This window comes from Rhinatrema bivittatum, chromosome 5, assembly GCF_901001135.1.
Source record: "Rhinatrema bivittatum chromosome 5, aRhiBiv1.1, whole genome shotgun sequence".
In the NCBI taxonomy this organism is placed as follows: Eukaryota; Metazoa; Chordata; class Amphibia; order Gymnophiona; family Rhinatrematidae; genus Rhinatrema; species Rhinatrema bivittatum.
In genome coordinates, this window is record NC_042619.1 from 307,007,086 (window position 1) to 307,034,702 (window position 27,617).

Consider the following 27,617-nt stretch of genomic DNA (forward strand, 5'->3'; position numbering starts at 1 on the left):
TGCGTTCCCTGGGTAGGTGAGCTTTCTGACATCTCCCCTGGTTCCTCTTTCTCTCTTGCAGCTCTTAGCCCTTCTCATTATTAGAGGAAACCTCAGGCTGATTCCTCTTAGGACCGTCCTCTGTCAGGCAGTCTTCCCTCTGATTCCCACAAAGGACGATCCTCTCTTTCCAGCTTGGAAGCTCTCTCCAGTTATACATCAGAAATAGGGATTTACACCTCTCTTCCTTGAGACTACCCCCCTGGGTCTCCTCCATCTCAGAAAATTCACTCTTGAAGAAGAGATCCTTCTACGTGGAATTTCAGGAAAGACTGGAATCCTTCTTGGTCTCCTCTGCAGGGCCTCTCTACTCCTGGAGAGTCCTTCAGGCACCCCTCTATTGAGAAAGGGCCCCCACACCAGCATCTTCCTGCCGAGAAGAGGCACCTTCCTCAAGACAGCCTCTCCCCTTGTAGGGAGGGATTTGAGGAACCTGCACTTATGTGGGCATTTTGTTAAACACATGGCGCCTCCCACTGGGGAATGCAAACCTCCTCCTCCTACGCTGACTTCATTCCCAAGCAGGGGTCTGTTGAGTAGGGCCGGTGTTTATTTATTTATTTGTTTTCTTTGATTTATATTCTACTTTTCAGACATTTCAAAGCAGATTATCTTCAAGTATTATAGGTATTTCCTTGTCCCCAGAGAGTTCATAATCCAAATTTGCTTCCATTAGGCGGTCGCTTAGAGTGCCAAAATATGGGTGTTGGCAAAATCCAGCCAGTGCAAGGCTCAGAGGGGTGCTGGGCCAGAGCGAATTCCGCCAAAGAAAGGAGCATTGTACTGGGGCCACTGACCCTTATATGAGGGAGCACTGTGCTAGAGCCGCTGCCAATAAGTAAATTGTAGAAGCTGGGTGCATGATTGAAGGTTTGCCTAGGGTGCTGAAAATTCATGCACCAGCTCTGCTGTGGAGACAATTGAGTCTACACTAGTAAAAAGCAAATTTGGAACTTCCTTACACATCGTTTTCCTTACTCCATGGAATTATAGTCCAAGATGGCAACCCAACAAAATTCGTTCTTGCTCTCTGTAGCAGGACTGTGGACTTTCAATAACCTCGTGCTAGTCCCTCTTTGGCAGGATCACTTATAACAACTTGTAACACCCCCATGCTCAATTACCTTGCAAGGGCATTCCTGGACCAACCTTGCAGGAGCCTCCCTCAGGTGAGCTCCATCCTTAGGTGCTTGGCACCCACTGTCTCCATCTGGGGAAGGTGTTAATGGGTTGGACTTCCTTCACTTCACTCCAGGAAAAAACTGAAACGCAGATGGGGCTATGAACAGGCAGTATTTATAAGTATGTATACATTTTATTAGACTATATGCATTTTTACAAGATATCAAATAGGACATTTAGCTATTTGGGGATATTAGTTCCAATTCAGATGACTTTATTGGCATGACAATTTTACATGTGTTGCCAAAGTAATATACATAATGGTTTTTTCACCATATAAAAAAGAGAGAACCTCTTGCATTCCCTTTGATCTAATGTAGTTACCCTCCACCTTTTTACCTTTCCACTGTACCCCATGTAAAGAAATGCAACTGGGCAGTGGGTTCTGCCAGTCATAAGGAGGAAGATCAGTTGCTGCTGCTGACAGCTCCTCTGCTCCACTTCCACCCTGCTATTGGGCCCTCGTCCCTCTTGGGCAGACCAAAGCTCTGCCTTCTCTCGGCTCTACTGCTAGGTCTACGCCTTCCTAAGGAGATCACTGGGTCTGTGCCCTCCTGGGAGACCAATCAACACCTCTCATTCAACTGCTGAATCTGCACCCTCCCGAGGGACCAAAAACTCATAATCAGCCTTTGGGTCTGTTACCCTCCTGCAGGATCAATCACGGCCTCTTAATCAGCTGCTGGGTCCATGCCCTTCTGGGGACCCAACTCTACCTCCCTGTCTACAACAATCCTATAGCTTCTGATTTATTTGATTTATATGCTGCCTATTCACTGCTCAAGGTGACTTACAAACTTCGCATACATAATGTAGCTTAAACAAAGATAACACAACACAACAAAGAGGTAAAATAATGTCTTCCCATGTCAGGTTAAATATGAAATACCCACATACCATCTTAGTCCTTTCCTTGGTAGGAGAAGTTCCTTTATCTCAGTTAAGCTCACGGTTGACTCACTGCTCAACAGTTGTAGCTTGTAATGATTCTAGCTCAACTAAATCCATAACCTATTAATGGGCTTCTACCCAGCTAAAAAGAACTCTACTGTGCAAACCACAAAGCTAAGACCATTACATGAGCACAAACTCTCTTATCCTACCCAACCTTTTTTCTGCTCTGAAGAGCAAGTGCCCAAGGATATTGGCCACTCATTTACATTCAGGGTGAGGAGGATCCCTCTGTTTGAGAAGACTGTCTTTCAAAATTCTACAATTTCAGACTTTGCTATTGTTTATTTGTGAAGTGATATTTGACTAATTTTGCAGTAAGGCACAGGGGGGTTTGGGGTTGTCATATGCAAATCTCCAACCTGAAACTCTGACTCATACCTTTACAATGGGGTCTAATTATCTTCACAGTAAGGGCATGATTACCTTTTCAGCCTAATAAATGTATCTGGCTATCCGGACTGAGACTGTGGACCTCAATATTGCTTGGTGTTTGGCTGCTAGTGTTTACTTTGCCGTGGTCATCTGCCTAGTTTTGTTTTCCTTTTATTATTTCTTCTATTCTGTCTTGCCTAACCCCCCTTTTCTCTTTGTGGACAAGAATTGAGAGAATGTATTTGTATTTTTTGTGTGCTGTTTTGAGAATGCATTACATTGTTTTTTTTTCCATTGTCAAGTTGTAATTTCTTGGCATTCACTTGTTAAAATTTAAAAAAGAATAACTATGAAAAGCAGAAGTAAACTCTAAGGGCCCATTATTCAGTTATCCGGCTTCTTGGCTAGACACGTTATATCCGGATAAGTCAGACCTGCTCTATGGAAGTCTGACTTATCTGGTTAACTTAACCAGATAGGTTATCCGGCTAAGAAGTGCTGCCTTGTTACTCCCATTACTCGCCCACTAGATATCTGGATATCTACTTAGCTGGCTAAGTGGCATCCGCTGAGCATAGCCAGATATTCAACAGCTGCCACTTAGCTGGATAAGTCGCTACTTAACCAGCTAAGAATATTGGCCTCCATGAGTCTCACTCACAAAATCTTTCTGCTCCGTTCACCCCTTTCTTCCCTTTGTGCCCATAGCGTCTCTCTTTTATACGTCTTTTGTTCATGTTTAATAGTTGGAGGAGCCTGATGGCGAGACGTCTGAGAAGTCTTTGAAGAGGAAGAAAAAAAATAAGCGTGGCAAGAGCAGCAAGAAGAAAAACAGCAGAAAGGGAACGAAAAAAAACCGCAGAAAGGGAAAGAAAAATAAATCTCCCAGGAGGTCCTCAGTGAAGTGCAAGGCCTGCACCCTAGTGATGGGGACACTCCAGAGCATGATCGGAAACGATGCCGATGATGTGAGTGACGCAGCGATGCTGGGCTTGGGAAGGGGGGGAGGGGAGTCATAATGAAATAGGGCTGATGATGAGGAATAAATCACTTGGGATGGAAGAGCGAGAACCAATGTATGGTTTGCATATGTAATCCCGAATCAGGTGGCGCACTGAGAGTTCAGTGACTCCCACTTACTACCAGAGCTAAGCCACAGTCTAAACTCCTAGGTCTCCTTAAGCCCCATGTGGTGGATGCTCTGTAGGGGGGGATAGATTACCCTCCAAAGCCCTGGGCATTCTGTATATTTTTCATCAAGTACACAAGAACCAGAAGTAGCCATGAATGATGCGCCAGCATACAGTCTTTACTAAAGCATTTGTTCAATATGGATAATATGACACATAATACACTTTCTTCTTGATAAAGGCTTAGTCCAGAAATAGCTACTTCAAACATCAACTGTGCAGTGAATCTTCTCTATTATTCGGGATCCCTGGGGCAGTATATGCAGATACTCCCTCCAGTTTAGAGTTTCCTGTTTGGTACCTGAATTTTCTTGGTTGCTCTGATCTGATCCTTTCTTCTGCTTCCCTGGTTTATTTTCTCTACTTGTACCAGAAAAGAACTTCCTTTACTCTCCTCTTTATTCTTAATAGGTATCTGTTGTGGATGAACACCCTTAGGGCACCACATCTTCTTCTTTTTCTGTTTTCTTTTCATAAGCTGGGTAATGGATGGGTATTCTTTCTTCAACAAATAGTTCAGCCAGAAAGGCACTGTTTCTCTCTTTGTAAAGGGGACCAGCTGAAAGTGCTTCAGTTCCCTTCACAAAATTAGGGAGGCAAGGGTGGAAACGCTTCCTTTCAAATGAAATTCCAAAATGCAAAATCTCCTTCTCAAAAAGATAACTAAAATTAGAAAGTCTCACCAAATTCCAAAAATCCTTTCCCCACTGAATTGGGCCTAACATTTCTCCAGAAAGAAAGAGGTTCAGAAGAACATTCCCATCCCTTAGACTTTTAGCACAAAAATCCCCAACACATCATGGGGCTCTGTCTACTGCAGACACAAAAACAAATATTGCATCCTCCTCACAGGGGGAGTGCTTTGGCATTGATTGTATGTTCATTTCTCCTTATCTAATGGCATAGTCTTTCTACAAGGTCACATCTTTGTAAGAATCCCCGTGGGGCCCTGCATATATATTGATAGTATATAATTTTTGTATGCTGTGAACTCCCATTTTCCATGCAATGCATTTTACTGTTGCATGCAGGTGTGATGTTGATAATTTTCCAGTAGCTGTGTTAGTCTTAAACTGGCTTCTTTCCAGAAGTGACCAAGAAGAATGGACTTGATCACTAAAGCTCATGTACTACAACTTCTTTAGAAAATCTGTAGGCTGTTTCCATAAAAAGTATTGCAACTACCTAGAATTCAGTGCACTAAAGACAGGGCCTGTGCAAGGTGATTAGGCGCCCTAGGCGAAACTTACAGCCTGCTGCTCCTCCCCCTCCGGGCTCACACCCTCCCTATACACAAATAAAATTATGCATTTATAATAATTTAACATAAAAAGGCATTCAAAGTACAGTCTTCAGAGGTAAAAATGTACTTAAAACATGTATATTATATTGACATGCACAATTGTGGTGCAAATCAGAAAAATCTGCAGAAAAAAATAAAAAGGACACTTGGAATGGATAAAAGGCCTTTTGAAATGTTTGTTGGGTGTGGGCTTGGCCCTCAGAAAGTCATGAATAGACTGTGTTACGATTATTATAAACCTTCCATACCAAAACAGTACTAATTACCAGTACTTAAACAGTAATAACGCTACCTATGAAAAAGCAACACTGCAAATATTACACCAGGCCCTAAAACACCAATACACCTCCTATTAGGAAAATAGAACAAGCTAGGTTTCTATACATCCCTATACAGAAACTACAAACTGGCAAAATATCCCACTTCAGTCATACATGCAGGTTACAGACAGATCTTCACCAAATATAGAATAAAGACACCATAAACTACAAATAGAAACATGTAAACAAAAACTGAACTGGAAACTAAGAAGCCAGACTCTTTATGCAGTGCAACAATGGAAAAACAAAAACATTCTTCATTAAACAAACAATAAAATCAAGAAATATAAATTATCAATAGAGTAAAACCATACTAATAAAAAGAATATATATTTCATAATAGCTAACAAATAAAACAACATCCAGTATTTTCCAAATATCAAAAAACTATTTAAAAACAACAAGACACATCAGAGAGCATCCAATAATTAATATTAATAAAGATAAAATAAATCCCCTTCTGTCCAAACCTGGGATCTTTTGAATTGCAGATGCCCTGCTTTTGCTCAGCAGGGCATCTGGAATTCAACAAACATAGAACATGATGGCAAATAAAGATTATTCGACATCCAATCTGCCCATCCACATCTCCTGCTTAGTTTACCATCCCTTCTTCTCTCTCAGAGATCATCTGTGCCTGTCCCATGCTTTCTTGAACTCTGACACTGTCCCTGTCTACACCACCTCTTCTGGGAGGCTGTTCCATGCATCCCCATCAAGAAAAATTCCTTTGATTCCTCCTGATTTTATTCCGTTTCACCTGTATTCTATGGCTCCTTTCCATTGAAAGAGTCCTGCCTTCTGTGCATTTAATTTTTAGTGGTACAAATGTCTCTATCATATCTCTTCTTTTTTTCTCTCCTTTCCTCCAGGTTATACAGTACATATTTAGATCCTTAAGTCTATCCCCATATGCTTTAGAACAAAGACCACTGACCATTTTAGTAGATATCCTCTAGGCTGACTCTGTCCGGTTTATACCCTTTTGAGGGTGCAGTCTCCAGAATTCTACACTGTTCTGTAAATGAGGTTTCATGCGAGACTAATAGAGAGGCAATTTCACATCTCTTTTTTTCCTGCTGGTTGTTCCTTTCCCTATGTACCCAGCATATCTTTGCTTTTTGCTGTCACCTTTGTCTACCTGTTTAGCCACCTTAAGAGCATCAGATCTGATCACCCCCTGCACAGAAGAACTTCACCCCTATACTTTATTGCTGCCTTGGGCTTTGACAAGCCAAACATATGACCTTGCATTTTTTAGCACTAAACCTTACCTGTCTAACTCTAAACTATTCTTCAAGCTTCACCAGATCTCTATGTTTTCCTACATCTTCCAGAGTACCTACCCTGTTGTAAATGATGGTATCATCCATCCACTAAAAGGCAAAATGTATCCTATATCCCATCCATAATATTGCTTACAAAAATATTGAACAGAACTGAACGAAGGACCAATCCCTGCAGCACACCATTGGTAACCGCTGCTAACCGCCCCTTTCTAACCTCACGCAAACATATTCTAATGTAGTCAGTACTTTATGCCCATACCTAGGGCACTTAGTTTATTTATAAGTCATCTACGTGGCTGCAGAACCGTGTCAGAGGCCTTGCTGAAATCCATCTGCACTACACCACTCTCCCCTGATCTAATTCTCTAGTCACCCAATCAAAGAAATTGATTAGCTTCATCTGACAAGACCTATCTCTGGAAAAAACCATACTACCTCGCATTCTGAAATTCACTGGATTCCAAAAACTGCAACATCTGTTTTCACAGCGATTCCATTCATTTGCTCACCACGGAGGTCAGATTAACCAGCCTGTAGTTCCCAGTCTCCTCCTTACTTCCACTTCTTTGTAAAGAGAAACCATATCTGCCTGCCTTCAGTCCTTTGGAACGTCTTCGGATGCTAAAGAAGCATTGATAATGAAAGACAACTTAAATATAAAAATGTAACGGCAGAAAAAAGAACATGCAGCCTATCTACTCTGTTCATGCACAGCAACTGCTCAGCTCTGCATTCCCTCCCACTCTCTGCTTTCTTGATTTCCTATACTGTTTTGGTCTCCACCACCTTCACTGGGAGGCTGTTCCAGGCATCTACCACCCTCTCTCTAAAGAAATATTTCCTTATATTACTCCTGAGCCTGCTTCTTTCTCTACCTCTACTCTGGCTTTCAGGGCTTTGCCCGCTTGCCTAGTGCCACTCCTCTGTCTCGAAGATGGTTAAGCACCCAGTACACAAAATGAATTAGTTAGCATAATAGTCCTCTTTCTCATAAAATCTCTCAAAAGGCATTGAGTTGTTTCCAGGCCCATTATTATAATAATAATAAAAAAAAAACCACACCAGTCAAGATGTCAAAATGCAAAGAGGTGAAAAGGAAAATAGGAATGGGAAGCTTCAGATTAACTTCCTCATTGCAGATCTTCCAAAAATAGAGACTAGAGACTACAAACCCACAAACCTTAGGTCTGTAGTGCCTTGCTGCTTGTGTGTGCTTTCTACCACAACTTCTCCCTACAAAACTCTGTAGGTCAGCATCACTATGAGGTTTGCTGTCTACTCTATGTAAAAGCAATATGTCCTCCAATAGGTCCTTATACTAAACATTCCGTGGAAAGTTCTCTACAAAGCAGCACAAAGTGCGGTTGTGATCTCAACTTCCTTGTTCGATTTGGGTGTTGTCTTGAAATATGTTGTGTGCTAACCTCATGTTTCTGTTGGTGCTAGTAAATGATAATAATGTAGATGCATTTGACACCTTTCATCCAGACAGGTCTTATAGATAGGGCTGGCATTGGGGGAAGAGCACTTGTAGGCTACCTGCCAGTGGTCCAGAGATGAAAGAAGCACCTCCTAATTCCAGCACAGGTCTTCAGCAGAGCGGGAAGCAGGGCCAGCGGGTGCAATAGGTGGCCACCTAGGGTGCCATAAGTGGGTGGGGTGGTGTCCATGGACAGAAGGGCGCCATATTTAAAAGAAGAGTGGTGCAGCGGCAATGTAAGCAATGTTTGGGGAGGGGGGAGAGGGGGAGGGAGAGAGAGAGAACTATAAGGAGGAGAATATGACTGTATATATCTCACTGTAAGAGGGGGCACATTCATCTCAGGGTGGATTTTGGTGTTGGTGTTCTGCCTAAGGTGCTACAGACCCTTGCACTGGCACTCTTCTTCCAGCCCTGGCTGAAAGAAGAGAAAAAAAAATCAGTAAGGGGCACACTCATAGATCCTGCAGTGGCCCCTCCCCTCCATGGGTTTCCTTGCTAACAGGAAACTTGATCAGAGAAAGAGGTGGGGGGGGGGGGGGGGGGTCGGGTCGCTGCAGGACATTGTTATTGCACCCCAGCTTAAAGTCCCTATGTTGATCTTTCCTCTTATTATTACCCAGCCTGGGAACCAGTTAAACAAAGGCAGAAAGGAGAGGACCATGGAGGTAGGGGGAGGAAGGAAAGAATCTGGCAATGGGACATGGGAAAAGAAAGATAGGGAGGGAGAAAATTCAGGATGGGGCAATGTTGGAGATAGAAAGGCTCTCAAGAACATGAGATTGCAGTAGAAGAGAGGACCTGGGATGCAAAGTGGTGGCAGCAGCAACAGGAGAGGACCTGCGGGGTTGAGAAGAAGAAGCTCAGTGCCTGAAGATTGGAGAAAGTAGTGTTGCTTACCTGTAATAGATGTTCTCCAATGGACAGCAGGATGTCAGTCACACATGTAGGACATCATCCAGAGCCCGACACGGTTGCAGCCTGCTCTACTGAGCAAGTGCATCTGTAGTCACTCCCTGCCTCCCAGGGCAGGACCCCTTCATTCATAATAAAGCTAAGACATGGAGAAACCAACTCCCAAGGGAAGTAGGAGGGAATCCTGAGGTTTGGAGATCAAGATAGAGTGGACAGAAGGTCTGGAAATCAGGGGAAAGAAGAGGTTTAAAGCTACTACTAATACTTAACATTTCTATAGTGCTACACGACATATGCACTACTGTACAAACATATAAAAAGACACTCCCTGCTCAGTAGAGCTTACAATCTAATAAGACAAACATACAGGACAAGAGACTTGGTTAAAAGAAAAGAAAGTTTGTCAAGACTAAAAGCAGACAATCAGGCATAAGATTTAAAAGCGGTTTCAAAAAGGTGGGTCTTTAGATGGGATTTAAATATGGAAAGAGAGGGAGCATGAAGCACCAGTTCAGGAAGACTATTCCAAGCACACAGCACAGCCAGGTGGAAAGCACATTGTCTGCAATTGGTAGTAGTGGAGAAGGCTACGGATAGGAGTGACTTATCTGAGTGGAGTGCATGAGGAGGGGTGCAGAGAGAGATAAGAGAGTAGAGGTAGTGAGGAGCTGCAGAGTGAAGGCATTTGTAGGTGAGAAAAAAAGAGCTTGAACTGTATGCAGGAACAGATAGGGAGCCAATGCAGTGACTTTGGAAGAGGGAATATGTGTGCATAGTGACTTTGGTGAAAGATAAGTCAGGCAGCTGAATTTAGGACAGATTGCAGTGGAGAGAGATGGCTCGCCGGGAGGAGCAGGTTGCAATAGTCTAATCTAAGCAGAGGAGATGAGAGAGTGGATAAGGATTCTGGTAGTTGGTTCAGAAAGGAAAGAACGGATTTTGGCAATATTATAAAAAAAGAAACAAAATGTTTTAGCAGTATTTTGGATATGCATAGAAAAGGAGAGAGAGTAGTTAAAGAGGACTCCAAGGTTACGAGCTGATGGGACAGGGACTATGACCGTGTTATCTACAGAAACAGAGAAAGGAGGAAGATGGGAGGTGGGCTTGTGGGGAAAGATAACGAGCTTTGTTTTGGCCATGTTGAGTTTAAGGTGGCGGCGGGACATCCAGGCAGCAATGTCAAATCCTGTTACGCAGCTTGTTAATGAATCCCTTAGTAGAAAACAGTCTTACCTTAGCTCGGGGTACCAGCTGATAACCGGTAGAGAAAATTCAAGGCCAATCCGAGGTCGTGACAGGCAGCAGACAAACAGAGTCCAATCTCCAATCCAGGGTTGTGACAGGCAGCAGGCAAACAAGAGTCCAATCTCCAATCCGGGGTTGTGACAGGCAGCAGACAAACAAGAGTCCAATCTCCAATCCGAGGTCGTGACAGGCAGCAGACAAACAAGAGTCCAATCTCCAATCCAGGGTTGTGACAGGCAGCAGGCAAACAAGAGTCCAATCTCCAATCCAGGGTTGTGACAGGCAGCAGACAAACAGAGTCCAATCTCCAATCCGAGGTCGTGACAGGCAGCAGACAAACAAGAGTCCAATCTCCAATCCAGGGTTGTGACAGGCAGCAGGCAAACAAGAGTCCAATCTCCAATCCAGGGTTGTGACAGGCAGCAGACAAACAGAGTCCAATCTCCAATCCGAGGTCGTGACAGGCAGCAGACAAACAAGAGTCCAATCTCCAATCCAGGGTTGTGACAGGCAGCAGGCAAACAAGAGTCCAATCTCCAATCCAGGGTTGTGACAGGCAGCAGACAAACAAGAGTCCAATCTCCAATCCGGGGTTGTGACAGGCAGCAGACAAACAAGAGTCCAATCTCCAATCCAGGGTTGTGACAGGCAGCAGACAAACAAGAGTCCAATCTCCAATCCAGGGTTGTGACAGGCAGCAGGCAAACAAGAGTCCAATCTCCAATCCAGGGTTGTGACAGGCAGCAGACAAACAAGAGTCCAATCTCCAATCCAGGGTTGTGACAGGCAGCAGGCAAACAAGAGTCCAATCTCCAATCCAGGGTTGTGACAGGCAGCAGGCAAACAAGAGTCCAATCTCCAATCCGGGGTTGTGACAGGCAGCAGACAAACAAGAGTCCAATCTCCAATCCAGGGTTGTGACAGGCAGCAGACAAACAAGAGTCCAATCTCCAATCCAGGGTTGTGACAGGCAGCAGGCAAACAAGAGTCCAATCTCCAATCCGGGGTTGTGACAGGCAGCAGACAAACAAGAGTCCAATCTCCAATCCGGGGTTGTGACAGGCAGCAGACAAACAAGAGTCCAATCTCCAATCCAGGGTTGTGACAGGCAGCAGACAAACAAGAGTCCAATCTCCAATCCGGGGTTGTGACAGGGAGCAGACAAACAGAGTCCAATCTCCAATCCGGGGTTGTGACAGGCAGCAGACAAACAGAGTCCAATCTCCAATCCGGGGTTGTGACAGGCAGCAGACAAACAGAATCCAATCTCCAATCCGGGGTTGTGACAGGCAGCAGACAAACAGAATCCAATCTCCAATCCAGGGTTGTGACAGGCAGCAGACAAACAGAGTCCAATCTCCAATCCAGGGTTGTGACAGGCAGCAGACAAACAGAGTCCAATCTCCAATCCGGGGTTGTGACAGGCAGCAGACAAACAGAGTCCAATCTCCAATCCGGGGTTGTGACAGGCAGCAGACAAACAGAATCCAATCTCCAATCCGGGGTTGTGACAGGCAGCAGACAAACAGAATCCAATCTCCAATCCGGGGTTGTGACAGGCAGCAGACAAACAAGAGTCCAATCTCCAATCCGGGGTTGTGACAGGCAGCAGACAAACAAGAGTCCAATCTCCAATCCAGGGTTGTGACAGGCAGCAGGCAAACAGGAGTCCAATCTCCAATCCAGGGTTGTGACAGGCAGCAGGCAAACAAGAGTCCAATCTCCAATCCGGGGTTGTGACAGGCAGCAGACAAACAGAATCCAATCTCCAATCCGGGGTTGTGACAGGCAGCAGACAAACAGAATCCAATCTCCAATCCGGGGTTGTGACAGGCAGCAGACAAACAGAATCCAATCTCCAATCCGGGGTTGTGACAGGCAGCAGACAAACAGAATCCAATCTCCAATCCGGGGTTGTGACAGGCAGCAGACAAACAGAGTCCAATCTCCAATCCGGGGTTGTGACAGGCAGCAGACAAACAGAATCCAATCTCCAATCCGGGGTTGTGACAGGCAGCAGACAAACAGAATCCAATCTCCAATCCGGGGTTGTGACAGGCAGCAGACAAACAAGAGTCCAATCTCCAATCCGGGGTTGTGACAGGCAGCAGACAAACAAGAGTCCAATCTCCAATCCGGGGTTGTGACAGGCAGCAGGCAAACAAGAGTCCAATCTCCAATCCAGGGTTGTGACAGGCAGCAGGCAAACAAGAGTCCAATCTCCAATCCAGGGTTGTGACAGGCAGCAGACAAACAGAATCCAATCTCCAATCCGGGGTTGTGACAGGCAGCAGACAAACAGAATCCAATCTCCAATCCGGGGTTGTGACAGGCAGCAGACAAACAGAATCCAATCTCCAATCCGAGGTCGTGACAGGCAGCAGACAAACAAGAGTCCAATCTCCAGTCCGGGGTTGTGACAGGCAGCAGACAAACAGAATCCAATATCCAATCCGGGGTTGTGACAGGCAGCAGGCAAACAGAATCCAATCTCCAATCCAGGGTTGTGACAGGCAGCAGACAAACAGAATCCAATCTCCAATCCAGGGTTGTGACAGGCAGCAGGCAAACAGAGTCCAATCTCCAATCCAGGGTTGTGACAGGCAGCAGGCAAACAGAGTCCAATCTCCAATCCGAGGTCGTGACAGGCAGCAGGCAAACAGAGTCCAATCTCCAATCCGAGGTCGTGACAGGCAGCAGGCAAACAGAGTCCAATCTCCAATCCGGGGTCGTGACAGGCAGCAGGCAAACAGAGTCCAATCTCCAATCCGGGGTCGTGACAGGCAGCGAGCAGAAAGTAAATACTAAACCAGAACAGAGCAGGGAGCAATAAACGGGGTCAAAAGCCAGTCCATGGTCGAGGCAGGCAGCAGGCAGAGAAGGTCCAAGGCAGTCCGAGGTCAAAACAGCACAGTACCAAAGAAACGCAGGGGGAGCACCAGCACAAGCAAGCCTGTAGCTGAGGCAATGCTGTGCTGGGCTCAGGGGTTTAAATCCTCAAGTTCCCGCGCAAATGCAGGACCTTCTGGTCTTGTCGGCGACACGTCAGAGAGGGGGCGGAGCTAGGGCGCGCTGAAGGTCGGCAAATCCTGAGATACGGGGTAACAAATCCTGAGATACGGGATTGGATTTCTGGTGAAAGTTTTGGTGTACCTAGGAAGATCTGGGAGTCATCAGCCATGAGAGGAAATCAGAGCACCAAGGGAATTAGTATATAGTGAGAAGAGGAGAGGGCCCAGCATGGAGCCCTGAGGCACACCAATTGATAGTGGGATGGCAGTAGAGGAGGAATAACCAAAGGAAATGCTAAAAGTGCGATGGGAGAGGTAAAAAGAGAAACAATACAGGACAGAGCCACGAAATCCAAGCGAGGACAGAGTATCAAGGAGGAGGTGGTGATCAACAGTGTCAAAAGCAGCAGATAAGTCAAGGAGGATAAGGATGGAATAAAGACCTTTGGCTTTAGCCATAAACAGGTCACTGGAAACTTTGGCAAGGGCTGTTTCAGTTGAATGTTGAGGGCGAAAACCAGACTGGAATGGATCAAGAAAGACTTGAAATGTAAGAAAGTCAAGACAGCGGTGCTGAACAGCACATTCAAGTAGTCTGGAGGCAAAAGGGAGAAGGGATGTGGGACAATAGGTGGCAGGACAGGTAGGATCCAGTGAGGGTTTTTTTTAAGGTGTAGTGTGATCATAACATGTTTGAATGCAGCAGGATCAGTGGCAGTGGAGAGTGATAGATTGAGGATGTGACAGATAGAAGGGATCACTGCAGTGAAGATGGAGCTGAGGAATCGGGTGGGGACAGGGTCAGAGGAACAAATAGTGAATTTGGAGGAAGAGAGAAAACCAGCAGTTTGCTCCATGTGACTTCAGGAAAGGAGGAGATAGTGGCAGAGGCTAGGGAAAAGGTAGAGAAAAGTGGAGGAGAGGCAGGTAAAGGTGAAACAGCTGAGAACTCAAGACTAATTTTGTGAATCTTGTCATGGAAGTAGTCAGCCATAGTCTGGGCAGAGAGAGAAGGGGAGGAGGGAGGCCAGGGAAGTTTGAGGAGGGAATTGGCAAAGAGATGGCAAGGGTTCAGTGTAAGAGAGTTTGTCAGATGGACATAGTAGTCTTGTTTGGCAAGTACAATAGCATATTGGAAAGTGGTCAGCATGAATTTGAAGTGTATGAAGTCTGTATGGGCACGAGATTTTAGCCAAAGATGTTCTGCAGAGTGGGTGCAGGAACATAGGTAGAGAATTGTAGGGGTGAGCCAAGGCTGGGGTTTACTGCACCTTACAGCACGGGTAAGAGGAGGGGCAAAAGTGTCTAAGGCTGAAGAGAGTCTAGTGTTGTAAGAACAAACTGCTTCATCAACAGATTCAGACAAAGTTGTGGAGGAAAGGAGAGGTGAAACAGCAGTTGAAAAGGTGCAAGACTCAACAGCTTGGAGATTCCTAAAGGTGTAAGTGGTGACTGGATGAGCCTGTGGGGGAGGATAGTTTAATGTGAAAGTTATCAGGAGATGGTCGGAGATGGTCTGAGATGGGAAGAACTGAGGTGGTGAAGTCTGAGAGACAGCAGTTGGAAGCAAAGACTAGGTCAAGGCAGTGGCCATGCTGGTGAGTAGAGGTGGTAGAGCAGAGTCATAGAGCAAATGAAGAAGTTAAAGAAAGGCGTTTTGAGGCATAAGTGTTAGAGGGGTCATCAACATGGAGGTTAAAGTCACCAAAAGAATAAAGGAAGGGAAAGATGGATCAATAAAGAAGGAACACCAGGAATCAAAGTCAGTGAGAAAGGATGACAGCTACCCGAGAGGGAATGGAGTGAATAGGTGATGGATGGGCTTCAAAGAAAGAAAACGTGGGATTGAGGTGGAAGAAGGGGTTGAAATCTGCAGGAGAGGGAGAACAGCCATCTACCAGGCGAGGTGGGTGTGGGAGACAAGATAACCTCCATGACAGAGAGCAGCAACTGAAGCAGTGTCCTCAGGGCAAAGCCAGGTCTCCGTTAAGGCAAGGACATGAAGAGAACGAGAGGTAAAAAATGGAGATCCCATTCCACAGGGAGCATAAGAAAGGAAGAGAAGAGGGAGGGAGGGCGAAGGGGAATAGTGATAAGATTGGAGGGGTTACGGCTTGATATGGGAGGAAGGAGTGAAAATTGCCTCAAAGGGCCAGGATTGGGATTGATATCCCCATCTGAAAGTAAAAGGAGGAGCAGGAGAATACGGAGACGATAGGCAGAGGTGAGCTGCCGATAGTGACAGTGATGAGATGGTGTCAGGGAGAGTGGAAAAGGCAGGATGAGAGGAAGAAAACTTTGAATTTCATGAGCAGTGGCCAGTGCAGATGACAGAATGGCAGGTGAGAGAGAGAATATAGGGATAGGGGAGGGTGAACTTGATGGTACTTCTGGTTTGCAGCAGGGAATAAGATTAGGGAGGATTAGCAACAGGAATGGAAAATATATTGGAGTCATGGGGAATAAGAAGAGGCCTGCAAACACTTCAGAACCTGAGGGTGGTGTTCTAAATCGGAAATCTCAATTATACTTGATGAATCTAATTTAGATTAATTATATGAGTATTATGATAGTTATTAAAGAAAGCTAGACCCTTGGGTGGAAGGGTCTAAAGACCCAGAGACAGCAGGATCAAAGATTAAACAAGGGTTGGATTGTTTCCCTCTCTTTGCTCATCCTGTTAAGAGATAAAGCACTCGGCTGCTGGAGATGTTTATTTATTTTACTTAAAATCTTTTCTATACCTTCCTTAAGTGTGAGGAAGTAGGGTGCAGTGTAAAGGATGAGCAATCAAGGGGGAGGAAATGTTTAAGGACTTGAAATCAGGGAGCTTGGGGTAGGAGGAAGAGAACCCAGGAAGAGGCCATGAGGGAAGAAGAGGTGCAGGAGGAGGACAGAGAATGGGAGGCAGTGGAAGAGGAGGGAAGATGGCTCCTTCTAAGCTTCTGCCCTGGACCCCAGCATGTTTAATGCCAGGTTGTCTTATACAATGAATTAGTCTTTTTCTCATTTAGGTATAACCCTATGTGTGCTGCCTCCTTGCAGGATGCCATTAATGATGCACTGGATACAGTGTGCGACAGCATTAACGTTTTGTTGAGAATCCCCTGCCAAGCCCTGTTGAATCAATTCCGGGATCAGATAACAGAGGCTTTGCAGAACAACCAGGACTCCCAGGAGTTTTGTACACAGATAAGGATGTGCCGTAATAATCCAAGTGACACCCAAGGTAAGGCTCTGCTGTGTAACTTACCCAACACACTCACATTATCAGATCCTCACAGATCACACCACGGCACGGTGACTCGGATGGTAAGCTCTCTACGGTCTGTGCTGCCATGTGGAAGGTCTTTGGCTTGATCCCTAAGTCAGATTTTCCATTCCTCGGCAGAGGACTGGCTCGTGTCTATCAGGTTCCCTCTATGAAAACTGAAACCGGCAGCAGTTCTGGCACAATATATACCCATTTCTTCCCCCCCCCCCCCCAACTTCCTCTACCTGGCTCTCTTTCCCCTGCCCGAGGTGCCCGGCATCTCCCCCTCTGTCTCCCTCCTAGCATCCTCTTCTCTCTATCCCCTTTCCTGCTTGATTCAAATTCAGCTGGAAGTAGAAAGGAGCAGAAGGAAAAGGATGAATACAAATAAAATAGACAGCGAGTCACAACTGGGTGTCCAGTAGAGGCTCCTACTAGGAGAGCAATTTTCAAATTCATCTACCCATGGAAACTGGCTGTGGGGAAAATAGCTCAAAGAGCACACTTTTACCTGCATTGAGTGGAGGCATTCCCAGGGCAGACATAGGGCAGGGAAAGCTACAACGCATGGAGTTTTGCCTTTTGAGAACCACCCATGTTCTTTGGAAGGAAAAAAAGCAGGCCCAGATCTCCTCATGCACTTTTTCCCTGGGCAAATCTGAAAGGGAAAGTACGCGCCCATGTTTCTGTGAGAACTGGTGCAGAGTACCAGCGGCATTTACAAGTGCCCGCCTTCTCTTGAAAATTACCCACTGTGCGGTGCTTGCTTTTACCCACATAAAAAAGGGTGCGGCGTTAGGCCAGGGGAGTGAAAGCAGGCACGGAAATTTCATGTTCAGATCCCAGGGGAATCACACCCATGCTTCTGAATATCCCCGAATAAATCACTGCTTAACCAGCGAAGTTTAGACCTGCTATTGGGCAGGTGCAATTTGTCCGGTTAACTTAACTGGCAAAGGCTAAATATCGCTATTAGTTGGATAACTTATCTGGTTTAAGTAGCGCTGCCCTGTTACATCCATTGTCTGCCCCCAAATTAGGGAACTAAGAAGCCTTATAAATCCAACTTAACCGGCTTAATGCAGCTTCCAATATCGGCCTCCCTTGTTAAATCACCTGAACCCCATCTGTGTGGGGGTGAGACTGGACCAAACATTTTCCTTCAAAGCACACAGAAGACAAAAGGGAAAAAAATCAGCATTCATAACATCCTCCAAAAGTTGGTCACTTTCAAGCAGGCTGCCAACTTGGCTTTGTTGAACACCACTGCTATTGCCTTGTGATACTCCACAGCGGAGCACGCACATCCAACATGTATTTTATTTAAATGATTGTATTCCACCTTTCAGACACTTCAAAGCAGATTGCATTCAGGTATTATTGTTATTCCTCTGTCCCCAGAGGGCTCACAGACCTTGCCAAGAAACTAGACCTTGCTCTAAAGAACAGCTGTCATGAAATAATAAGATGTCTTAAAGCCAGTACCAGAGAATAAATTGTACTTACTGGCTGCAATTGTACCACCTGATATCAGGTGGAAGATAGCAAGCCAAAGAGAAAGATCAAAGCAGATAGAAGACCCAAGGAATAACCAAACATCTTAAACTGCAAAATAGTTTTATGACCTGTGTTATACCTTTGGCTATAACAACTTGGAAGTTGTGATTGAAGTTATGGAATGAGACCATACCCAGCCAGACACACTGAAATGGATGTGGAATCCAACATGGACCTTCCTGGAGGGAGCAGTACAGATGGAAAACAAGATAATGGTTGAAATGCCTATGCACACAAATTGCCAGATCGGACTAGCTTGATCAAATGGGGCTACCCCAAAGGCATGTACGCATGCAAGTGAGTTGAAGTGCAGACTCTGAAACACCTGATCATATGCCGACTCCTGGGAGAGACCTGTACGAAGAAGAACCTTGCTACAGCAACAGAAAGGACCATTGTTTGTGCACTGCTGCCAAAAAAGCAACTAGTTTATGACAAGGCCACGAGAAGATGATCTGCCATTCACCATTTGCCCCATCTTTAACCCTCCCATTCCTTAAAGCAGACCTATCCAAAACTGAATCCCTTTTTCCCCTGAAAAGAAAGAAGCAGGAGATCTCAGGAGTGCTTTTTGATGGAGCTCAATTTAAAAAGTAATACAAGAGCAATTTTTAAATGTATACAGGTAAACAGCATTTTACCTGCATTAATCTGCTGATCTGAAAATGACCTTCCCTTAACACAGCTAAGTGTGCGCACGTTCTTTCATCACATGTGTGATTTTAGCCACACTGAAAGGGGGCATTCCTGGGGATGTGTGTGGATCTGGAGGGAGGAAACATACTTACGTAGACAGCATTTTCAACTCCAAGAGCAAACGTTTCCAGCAAAATTCTATCCACACACAAAGCAGGTGCAAGTGAACAGGCGAGCTTTCACCTCGAGAACTGGCACAAAAGCTGCAGGGAAAAGGTACTCGCAGTCTTTGTCCCAGTGCAGTCAGTTTGAAAATTGCCCCCTACATATTTAAGTTTAAAGTGGCCCTGTCATGGTTGATGAAATAAGAAACCCTAAAAGATGAATATTTGGTATCGCCTCTTTAGCTATGCTCTGCCATCATTTAGTCTTTGGAGGGTTAGTTGTTGCTTTTTTTTTTTTTTATCAATTTTGAAAATATCCATGAAAATGTGATAGCTTTAGGGCGCGAGAGTGTTACTCACTGCAGTGACTGACAGTTCCTTGTGACTCTGCTGCAGCAGCACTGCTAATGCAGACTGAAGTGACAGCAACTCCACAGCAGGCTCAACCAGTGATGTTCCTTCCGTTACTGCTCCAAACCAAATCTCAGCCATTCTCAAGCTCCCATTTAACCAGCCCCATATGTCCTTCTTATTTTAAAGGAGTCTTCTTGTAGGCCCAGCTTCGGTACAATGATAAGACTCTTCTTTTTATAGTTTGTGAATTTTTAAACTTGGACCATTGGTCGGGGGTGGGGAAGTCCCTGCACAGTTTACAAGGGATTCTGCTGTCTGCCGCCGCATGTCTGAGATATGTCAGCCGGCAGGCTGCCTTGCATGTTTTCATGGAATTTTTTTTTAATCCCCATTTCTCCTTTAAACCACTCTTATTTAGATTTTGTAATTGTGAGTGAGGCATATTATAGTCTGTCCTGTAGCATTATAAGGTGAATATCTATAGGAAATCTCATCTGCCACAACAAGCAGAAGTTCTCAATTTCAGTCCTCAAGGCCCTCAAACACGTTTGGTTTTCAAGATAAAACAATGAATATTCACTATTCCAACTGTAAGGAAAGGTAAGCACTGAAAACAATTGTCCAGGGGACTGGTGGAATTTCTATCCTTGGATATTTATAAGATTTCTTTCTGAGATGGTTTAGGTACTAAATCCAAAACCACGCAAAAATGTGAAAATACCGATATCACAAAATCAAATTACTCAAAATGCAATGCCTATGTGTATAATGGCTGCATAAATCTATAAAACATGGAGATGGTTTAGGCCCAGTGGAACCTGCCCAGAGACAGATGATGTGTTACGTAAACCCCTGGTGACTTTTCCAGCTCTCTCTCTCTATCAGGTTGAAAGCTCGTGCAGAGATCAGCCACCAAGTAGAAATAATACTCAATGTTGGTTTATTCACATACAAGTTGAACATAGGTATAGCCTGGCTTACAACTACTGCAATATGAACACAACCAGAGGACCTATACCATATAAAGAAAAGATGGTTGCTTTCACATATACATATACGGATGTATATGTGAAAGCAACCATCTTTTCTTTGTATGTTATTAGATTCATTGGTATAATATAGTGAGGTAGTATGACTACCCATGGTAAATGTTAATAGGTGTCAAATGAAGTATAGGATGTATATGTGAAAGCAACCATTTTTTCTGTATGTTATCACATTCATTGGTATAATATTGTGAGGTAGTAATACTACACATTGCAATTGTTAACAGATGTCAAATGAAGTATAATTGATGATCATGTTGCTGGGTTTTTAGTGTTGAGGGTGTGTTTTGGTGTGTATGAGGAGTGTATGTGTGGAGGGTAACGTATGGATATGGAGTTTTAATATATAGATTAATACCGCTTAGATAGGTGTTCCTATGTATTAGGAGAGGTTGTAAATTTTGTATGAAATTATTTAATAAAAAAAAATTTTGTGTACATTTATATGGTATAGGTCCTCTGGTTGTGTTCATATTGTATAACATAGACAGAGGCATTGCACTATTATCGTTTACAACTACTGCAGGCATAAAAGAATATACAATGTAATTTAGAATGCTAGGCACAGTCAAGTCTATTGTTCCAGTCCTGGGTTCAGGTTATCAGTAAACCTTCCTCTTGACAAACAGACATAGTACCTCTAAACAAGGCATCCACAATATAACACCCGGTATGACTTCAGATTACTTCACCACCAATATAAATTCTTCACATATTCAGTATCAGAACTCATGGGGCTGTACCAGGGTCTGCATAGCTTCGTGGACTCCTGGCCGTTCAAATGTTGGAAATGCCTTCCTGGTGTCCCAGCACATCTTTTTGAATCTCAATCACACTCTTCAAGAGGCAGGGCCATGCAGCAGGCTATCAGCTGCCTTGATCTGCATTTGTTAGTCATTCTGTGGCTCTGCATATGTCACCACTCCTAAACTGAGCAAACCGTACAACACGAGTCTATATTTGCATACACTAAGAAGCAGGCTGATTTGTCTGTTTGGTTTATCCTGAAAACCAGACCTGTTTGGGGAGTCTCTAGGACTCTAGATCTTTTTCAAATGTTATTCCAGGTTTATGGAATAGCTTGCCCTTGGAAATAAGGGATAAGTCAAATGTATCTAGATCTTGGAAGAAATTAAAGACTTGGTTAATGTCGACAAATAACTAACATTCTGTACACATAGATTCCTCTAGGTGTAGTGGTAAAACTGGATCAAAGAGTCTGTCACCTTATCACCCTTCCTTTGTGTTCTGCTTTGCAGTCGTGGCCCTTGAGGATTCCCTGAAGGTCCCAGAGCAGTGTCTCCAGGGTCCTAAGTTCTGGTGTCAGGACTGGGAGATGGCGTCTCTCTGCATGAGAGAGCAGTACTGCATGGAGCTCTGGCAGAACATGCCACTGGAGGTGAGACGTTTACATAAGCTATTCTTTTCTTCTCCGGGGGATTTTCCTCCTACATTGGGTTCTCTCTCTCTCTTCTTCCTGTGCCTTATTGTACTCTTATTGTCTCCTCTATATATCCCCTGTCATTTATGTCTGTGTCCCTTCTTCAGCCTTATTGGTTAGGCCAGATTTAAGAATCCGGAAAAATTAAGCCTATAAGTCAATTTGATTGTGCAATTTTGAAACAGGACATCTTTTTCCCAATGATTTAATTTCCTGTGTCTTCCAGAAGAACAAATTTGTGCAAAAAATAAATCACTTTGGAACTTTTTTTGTCTCGAAGAGCTAAATTGCAGATTAGTATGATCCTACAGTCAGGTAACTGACAAGAGAGAGAAGCTTTCTGGGAACCTTTATTGATGGAGCATAAATTAAAGGGTTTGGCCACTGGGCCTTTAAGAGTTTCCATCCTGTTTGAATGGGTTGTAGCAGTCACAAAGAAGAAATCCCCTCTCTCCAGGCACAGGGGCTCATGGCAAGAGCAGTACCCCTACCTCTCTTCTCAAATTCTTTCCCAAGAGGGGGAAAACTCACTTTCGCAAGGACCTTAGGGGTTTTCTTCTGTCTTAGAGCTCATCTGTAAAAAAAAAATTAAATAAAATTTAAAAAAAAAAAAACCAGTCCAGCAAAGTACCAGATACACCATAAGCACACAGTTGATGGCCAAAAATCAAGTTCTTTACAGGTTACTGACTGCAGGTAACAAAAATCCATAGCAGCACACCAAAAGCACAGAGAACAAGGAAATCCCATTTTACATTAGCACCTGCTGCATACCCTGGGCAGTAAGCTCTACGACATCTCCCCGGAACCCGTTTCTCTTATGCAGCACTTAGTTCTTTTCTCACAATCAGATGAGCCTCTGGCTGATTCCTGTTGTTATTCAGCAATTCCTAGGACCTTCCTCTGATGGGCAGTCTTTCCTCTGATTCCTAAAAAGTACAGTCTTCTTTCTCCAACTTAGAAGCTCTCTCCCTGTACGGAGGAGACAGAGGCATTTATACCTCGTTTCCTTGAGACCACCTCTGGATCTTCTCAGAAAATTCACTCCTGAAGAAATGCTTCTGTATGGATTTCCAAGAAATATCTGAATCCATCTTGGATTCCTCTGCAGCTTTTCTACTCCTGGAGAGTCTGGGCATCCTGACCTTGAGCTCCAGCCATTCTTCCCCTCTGTTGAGAAAGGGCCTCACACTACTGACCCTTGGAGAAAGAGAAACACACCAGCACCTTTCTGTTGAGAAGAGGCACCTAACTCAAGATGACCTTTCCCCTTGGAGGAAGGGATTTGAGGATGTGATCACCATAGTTTTGTTAAACACATGACACCTTCCACTGAGGAGCGTCAACTGTTTAGCACTCCTGCCCTAACTTCACTCACATGTAGGGATCTTTGAGCAGGGCCGTGTTTCCATTAGGCAAACTAGGTGGTTGCCTAGAGCGCCAAACCTTTTGAGGCGGCAAAATTCAGCCAGTGCGAGCCTGGAGGACTACAGGACCAGACCCATTTCCACCAAAGAAGGGAGTGCTGTACGGGAGCCACTGCTCCCTGTAGGCTGGAGCTGCCGACAGTAGGTAAGCTGGAGGAGGTTGGTGCTTGATTGAAGGTTTGCCTAGGGTGCTGAAAACTCTTGCACCAGCCCTGCTACTGAGAGTCCACTGGTTCTACATAAGTAAGGAGTAAATTTGGGATCTCCTTACACATCTTTTTCCTTACTGCAGAGAACTATAGTCCAAGATGGCAACACAACAAAATTATTTGCGCTCTGTAGCAGTGCAAGAATTAATCACTTACTAATCAGTAGCACCTGTTATAGTTAGTGAGGTTTGGGTGGACCCTTGGACACTGTGGCAGCTGACCACGCCCACGGGGGGAAGTCCCGTGAGGGGCCACAGGTCAGGCTCAGCTCTGGACACATAAACACAGATAGTTCTTTATTTAGACAATGTGATGAAGCCACCAGAGGTGGGAGTAGTGAGTAGAAGATGGAGCCCGGCTGGGCTAGTATTCCCCAGGGCGCTGGAACAGCGGTTTCTCCGGTAGCAGTGCTGTAGTGGAGAGAACTGAGAAAGTGAGTACAATAGAACATTCACAGAGTCTCAAGTATGGAGAAGCCCCGAGATAGAGAGAGCTGGCCCTCGAGGAGCGAGTACCAGATCCCTGGAGGTAGAGAGACTTGTTGGCAAAGTACTCACACAGCGGCTCGACGTAAGAGAATGCACTGGTGCTGGAACGTGGGCAGGCCCTCGAGGAGCGAGTACCTGGTTCCAGGGAAACAGCTCTGAGGAGTAGATGGTAGTTGTACTCACAGATGGTGTCTGTAGCGAATTCCTCCAAGTAGGAAAGGAGATTGATGCAGGCAGCGGGTCAGGGAACATTAAAATCATCCATTGTAGCCAAAGATTGGAAGATGGCCAATGTAACCCTGATATTTAAAAAGGGATGATCTGGGAAACTATAGACTGATGGGAAAAATCATGGAAACGGTTATAAAGAATAAAATCACAGTACATATAGATAAACATGGTTTGATGGGACACAGCCAGCATGGATTTACCCAAGGGAAGTCTTGCCTCTCAAATCTTATACTTTTTTTGAAGGGGTGAATAAACATGTGGACAAAGGTGAGCCGGTAGATGTGGTGTATTTGGATTTTCAGAAGACGTTGGACACATGAAAGGCTTCTAAGAAAACTAAAAAATCATGGGATAGGAGACGATGTCCTTTTGTGGACTACAAATTGGTTAAAAGACAGGAAACAGAGAGTAGGATTAAATGGTCAGTTTTCACAGTGGAAAAAGGTAAACTCTGGAATGCCTCAGGGATCTGTACTTAGACCGGTGCTTTTCAATATATTTATAAATGATCTGGAAAGGGGTACGATGAGTGAGGTAATTAAATTTGCTGATGACACAAAATTATGCAGAGTAGTAAATCTCAAGCGGATTGTGATAAATTGCAGGAGGACCTTATAAGACTGGGAGATTGGGCTTCCAAATGGCAGATGAAATTTAATGTGGACCAGTGCAAGGTGTTGCATATAGGGAAAAATAACCCTTGCTGTAGCTACACAATGTTAGGTTCTATCTTAGGAGTTACCACCCAGAAAAGAGATCTAGGCATCATAGTGAATAAATCATTGAAATCGTCAGAATGTTAGGAATTATTAGGAAGGGAATGACAAATAAAACAATGGATGTCATAATGCCTCTGTATCACTCTATGGTGAGACTGCATCTTGAATACTGTGTGCAATTCTGGTTGCCGCATCTCAAAGATATAGTTGCACTGGAGAAAGTGCAGAGAAGGGCGACCAAAATTATAAGGGGCATGGAACAGCTGCCCTATGAGGTAAGGCTAAGGAAGTTAGGGCTGTTCAGTTTGGAGAAGAGACAACTGAGGGGGGATATCATAGACATCTGCAAAATTATGAAAGGACTTGAAAAAGTAAATGTAAATCATTTATTTACTCTCTCGGATATAAAAGGACTAGGAGTCACTCCATGAGGTTAGCAAGTAGCTCATTTAAAAGAAATCAAAGAAAATTCTTTTTCACTCAGCGCATAGTTAAGCTCTGGAATTCATTGCCATAGGATGTGGTTACAGCAATTAGTGTAACTGGGTTTAAAAAAGGTTTGGATAAGTTCCTAGAGGAAAAATCCATAAACTGCTATTAATCAATAAGGAATAGTAGCTTGAGATTTATTTAAAATTTGGGTACTTGCCAGGTACTTGTGATTGGATTGGTCACTGTTGGAAACAGGATGCTGGGCTTGATGGACCCTTGGTCTGACCCAGTGTGGCATATCTTATGTTCTTAATTTATGTTCTTATGTCGTGATTACCTTGCCTGTCCTGCCTCCTAGTCTTCATCTCATCCAGCCTTGCCTGTCCTGTCCTCCTGCCTTGTCTAATCCAGCCTCTGCCTCTTCTTTTTCCTGATTGCCTACCTGGTATTAGCCTCTGTTTTGGACTTCGACTACTCTCTTGCCTGCTGCCTGAATCTGACCACACTTCACTTGCCACCTGCCCTGACCCTTGCCTGTATTCGGTATCTGCTTGACTGCTGCCTGCCCTGTCCTTGACTTGTTTCTGGACTCTCTCTTTCTGACCACCCTCAGAACCTTTCCTAAGTCCTGCCAGCCCCTGGCACCCAAGGGCTCAACCTGCAGGGAACAGCGCTGGTATAGCTGAAGTTCCAGGATGTGTTCACCAGCTGTTGGCGTAGGCCTAATAGATTCGCCTACTAGGCTGCGCCAACCACTCCACAGCACTAAGGAATCATAGTCACCACACTCATCACAATATTATAGGGAGGGAGGCAGGCTGAGCTTATTCTAAAAATGTAATCAGGACGGAATCCGGCTTCCAATACGTGACGTGTTTAAAAGGTTTAAGGGTGGGGAGGGTTGGTGTAGCACTGTTATTATGCTTTGGGGGGAGAGCAGGGAAAGAGGGCATGATCCAGCTTATTTGGTCTTTTGCTTTTTTAGATGACAGTGCTACTTAGCTGGATATCTTTTCAAGATATCCAGTTAAGTAGCGCATTATTTGGCTACACAAGGCCGAATAACTTGAAAACCTAGCTGGCTATATTCAAACACAGCCAGTTCAGTTTTTAGTTATCCAGCTATATGTAGCCGAATAACTTTAGGCTGGTATATTCAGCGGGACGTTTTTCTCTGTGAATATAAGGGACAAGTTGTCCAGCTAATTTTAGCCAGATAACATATCCACTAACCAGCCTACTGAATATTGGCCTCCGTGAGTCTCACACACAAAATCTCCCTGCTCCATTCACCCCTTTCTTCCCTTTGTGCCCATGGCGTCTCTCTTTTATATATTTTTTGTTCATGTTTAATAGTTGGAGGACTCTGATGGCGAGAAGCTTGAGGAGTCTTTGAAGAAGAAGAAGAAGAAAAATAAGAAGAATTGTCACAAAAGTAGCAAGAAGAAAAAACGCAGAAAGGGAAAGAAAAATAAATCTCCCAAGAGGTCCTCAGTGAAGTGCACGGCCTGCACCAAAGTGATAGGGACACTCAAGAACATGATTGGAAAAGATGCCGATGATGTGAGTGACGCAGCGATGCTGGGCTTGGGAAGGGGGGGAGGGGAGTCATAATGAAATAGGGCTGATGAGGAGGAATAAATCACTTGGGATGGAAGAGCGAGAACCAATGTACGGTTTGCATATGTAATCCCAAATCAGGTGGTGCACTGAGAGTTCAGTGGCTCCCACTTACTACCAGAGCTAAGCCATAGTCTAACATTCTCGGTCTCCTTAAGCCCCATGTGGTGGATGCTCTTTATGGGGGGAGAGATTACCCTCCAAGGCCCTGGGCATTCTGTATATTTTTCGTCAAGTACACAAGAACCAGAAGTAGCCATGAATGATGCTCCAGCATACAGTCTGTAATAACCCTTCTGCAGTATTGCTTACGAAAATGTTGAAAAGAACAGGTACAAGGACTGAATCCTACGGCACACCACTAATCATGCCTCTATCCTCAGAATAAACTCCATTTACCATTATCCTTTGTCACCTCCCACTCAAACAGTTTCTAATCCAGTCGGTCACTTTAGAGCCTATATCATTTTACTGTACACATTACTGTACATTTTACTGTACACATTACTGTACACCCCTGTTATATGTAAACCGGCATGATGTGTTTGCAACATGAATGCCGGTATATAAAAATTTTAAATAAATAAAAATAAATAAATCATGGGTGTTCACTTTATTTATGTCACCTATATGGAACCAGTTCAAAGGCCTTACTGAAATCTAAGTCACTAGAACTAGCACTCTTCCCCCATCCAACTCGCTGCTCACCTAGTCAAAGAAAGTGATCAGATTCATCT

At 44.4% G+C, this 27,617-nt stretch overlaps 1 protein-coding gene across 2 annotated transcripts in view; it reads left to right on the forward strand.

Annotated features, from left to right (window-relative positions):
* Positions 1-27,617, forward strand: part of LOC115092872 (prosaposin-like) — a 91,101-nt gene that overhangs the window by 47,672 nt on the left and 15,812 nt on the right. For both annotated transcript variants that reach the window (XM_029604261.1, XM_029604262.1), the window contains 4 exons: positions 3,294-3,515; positions 16,349-16,532; positions 21,573-21,712; positions 26,617-26,823. In XM_029604261.1, the coding sequence (XP_029460121.1) occupies positions 3,294-3,515; positions 16,349-16,532; positions 21,573-21,712; positions 26,617-26,823 (753 nt within the window). The remainder of the gene's footprint in view (positions 1-3,293; positions 3,516-16,348; positions 16,533-21,572; positions 21,713-26,616; positions 26,824-27,617) is intronic.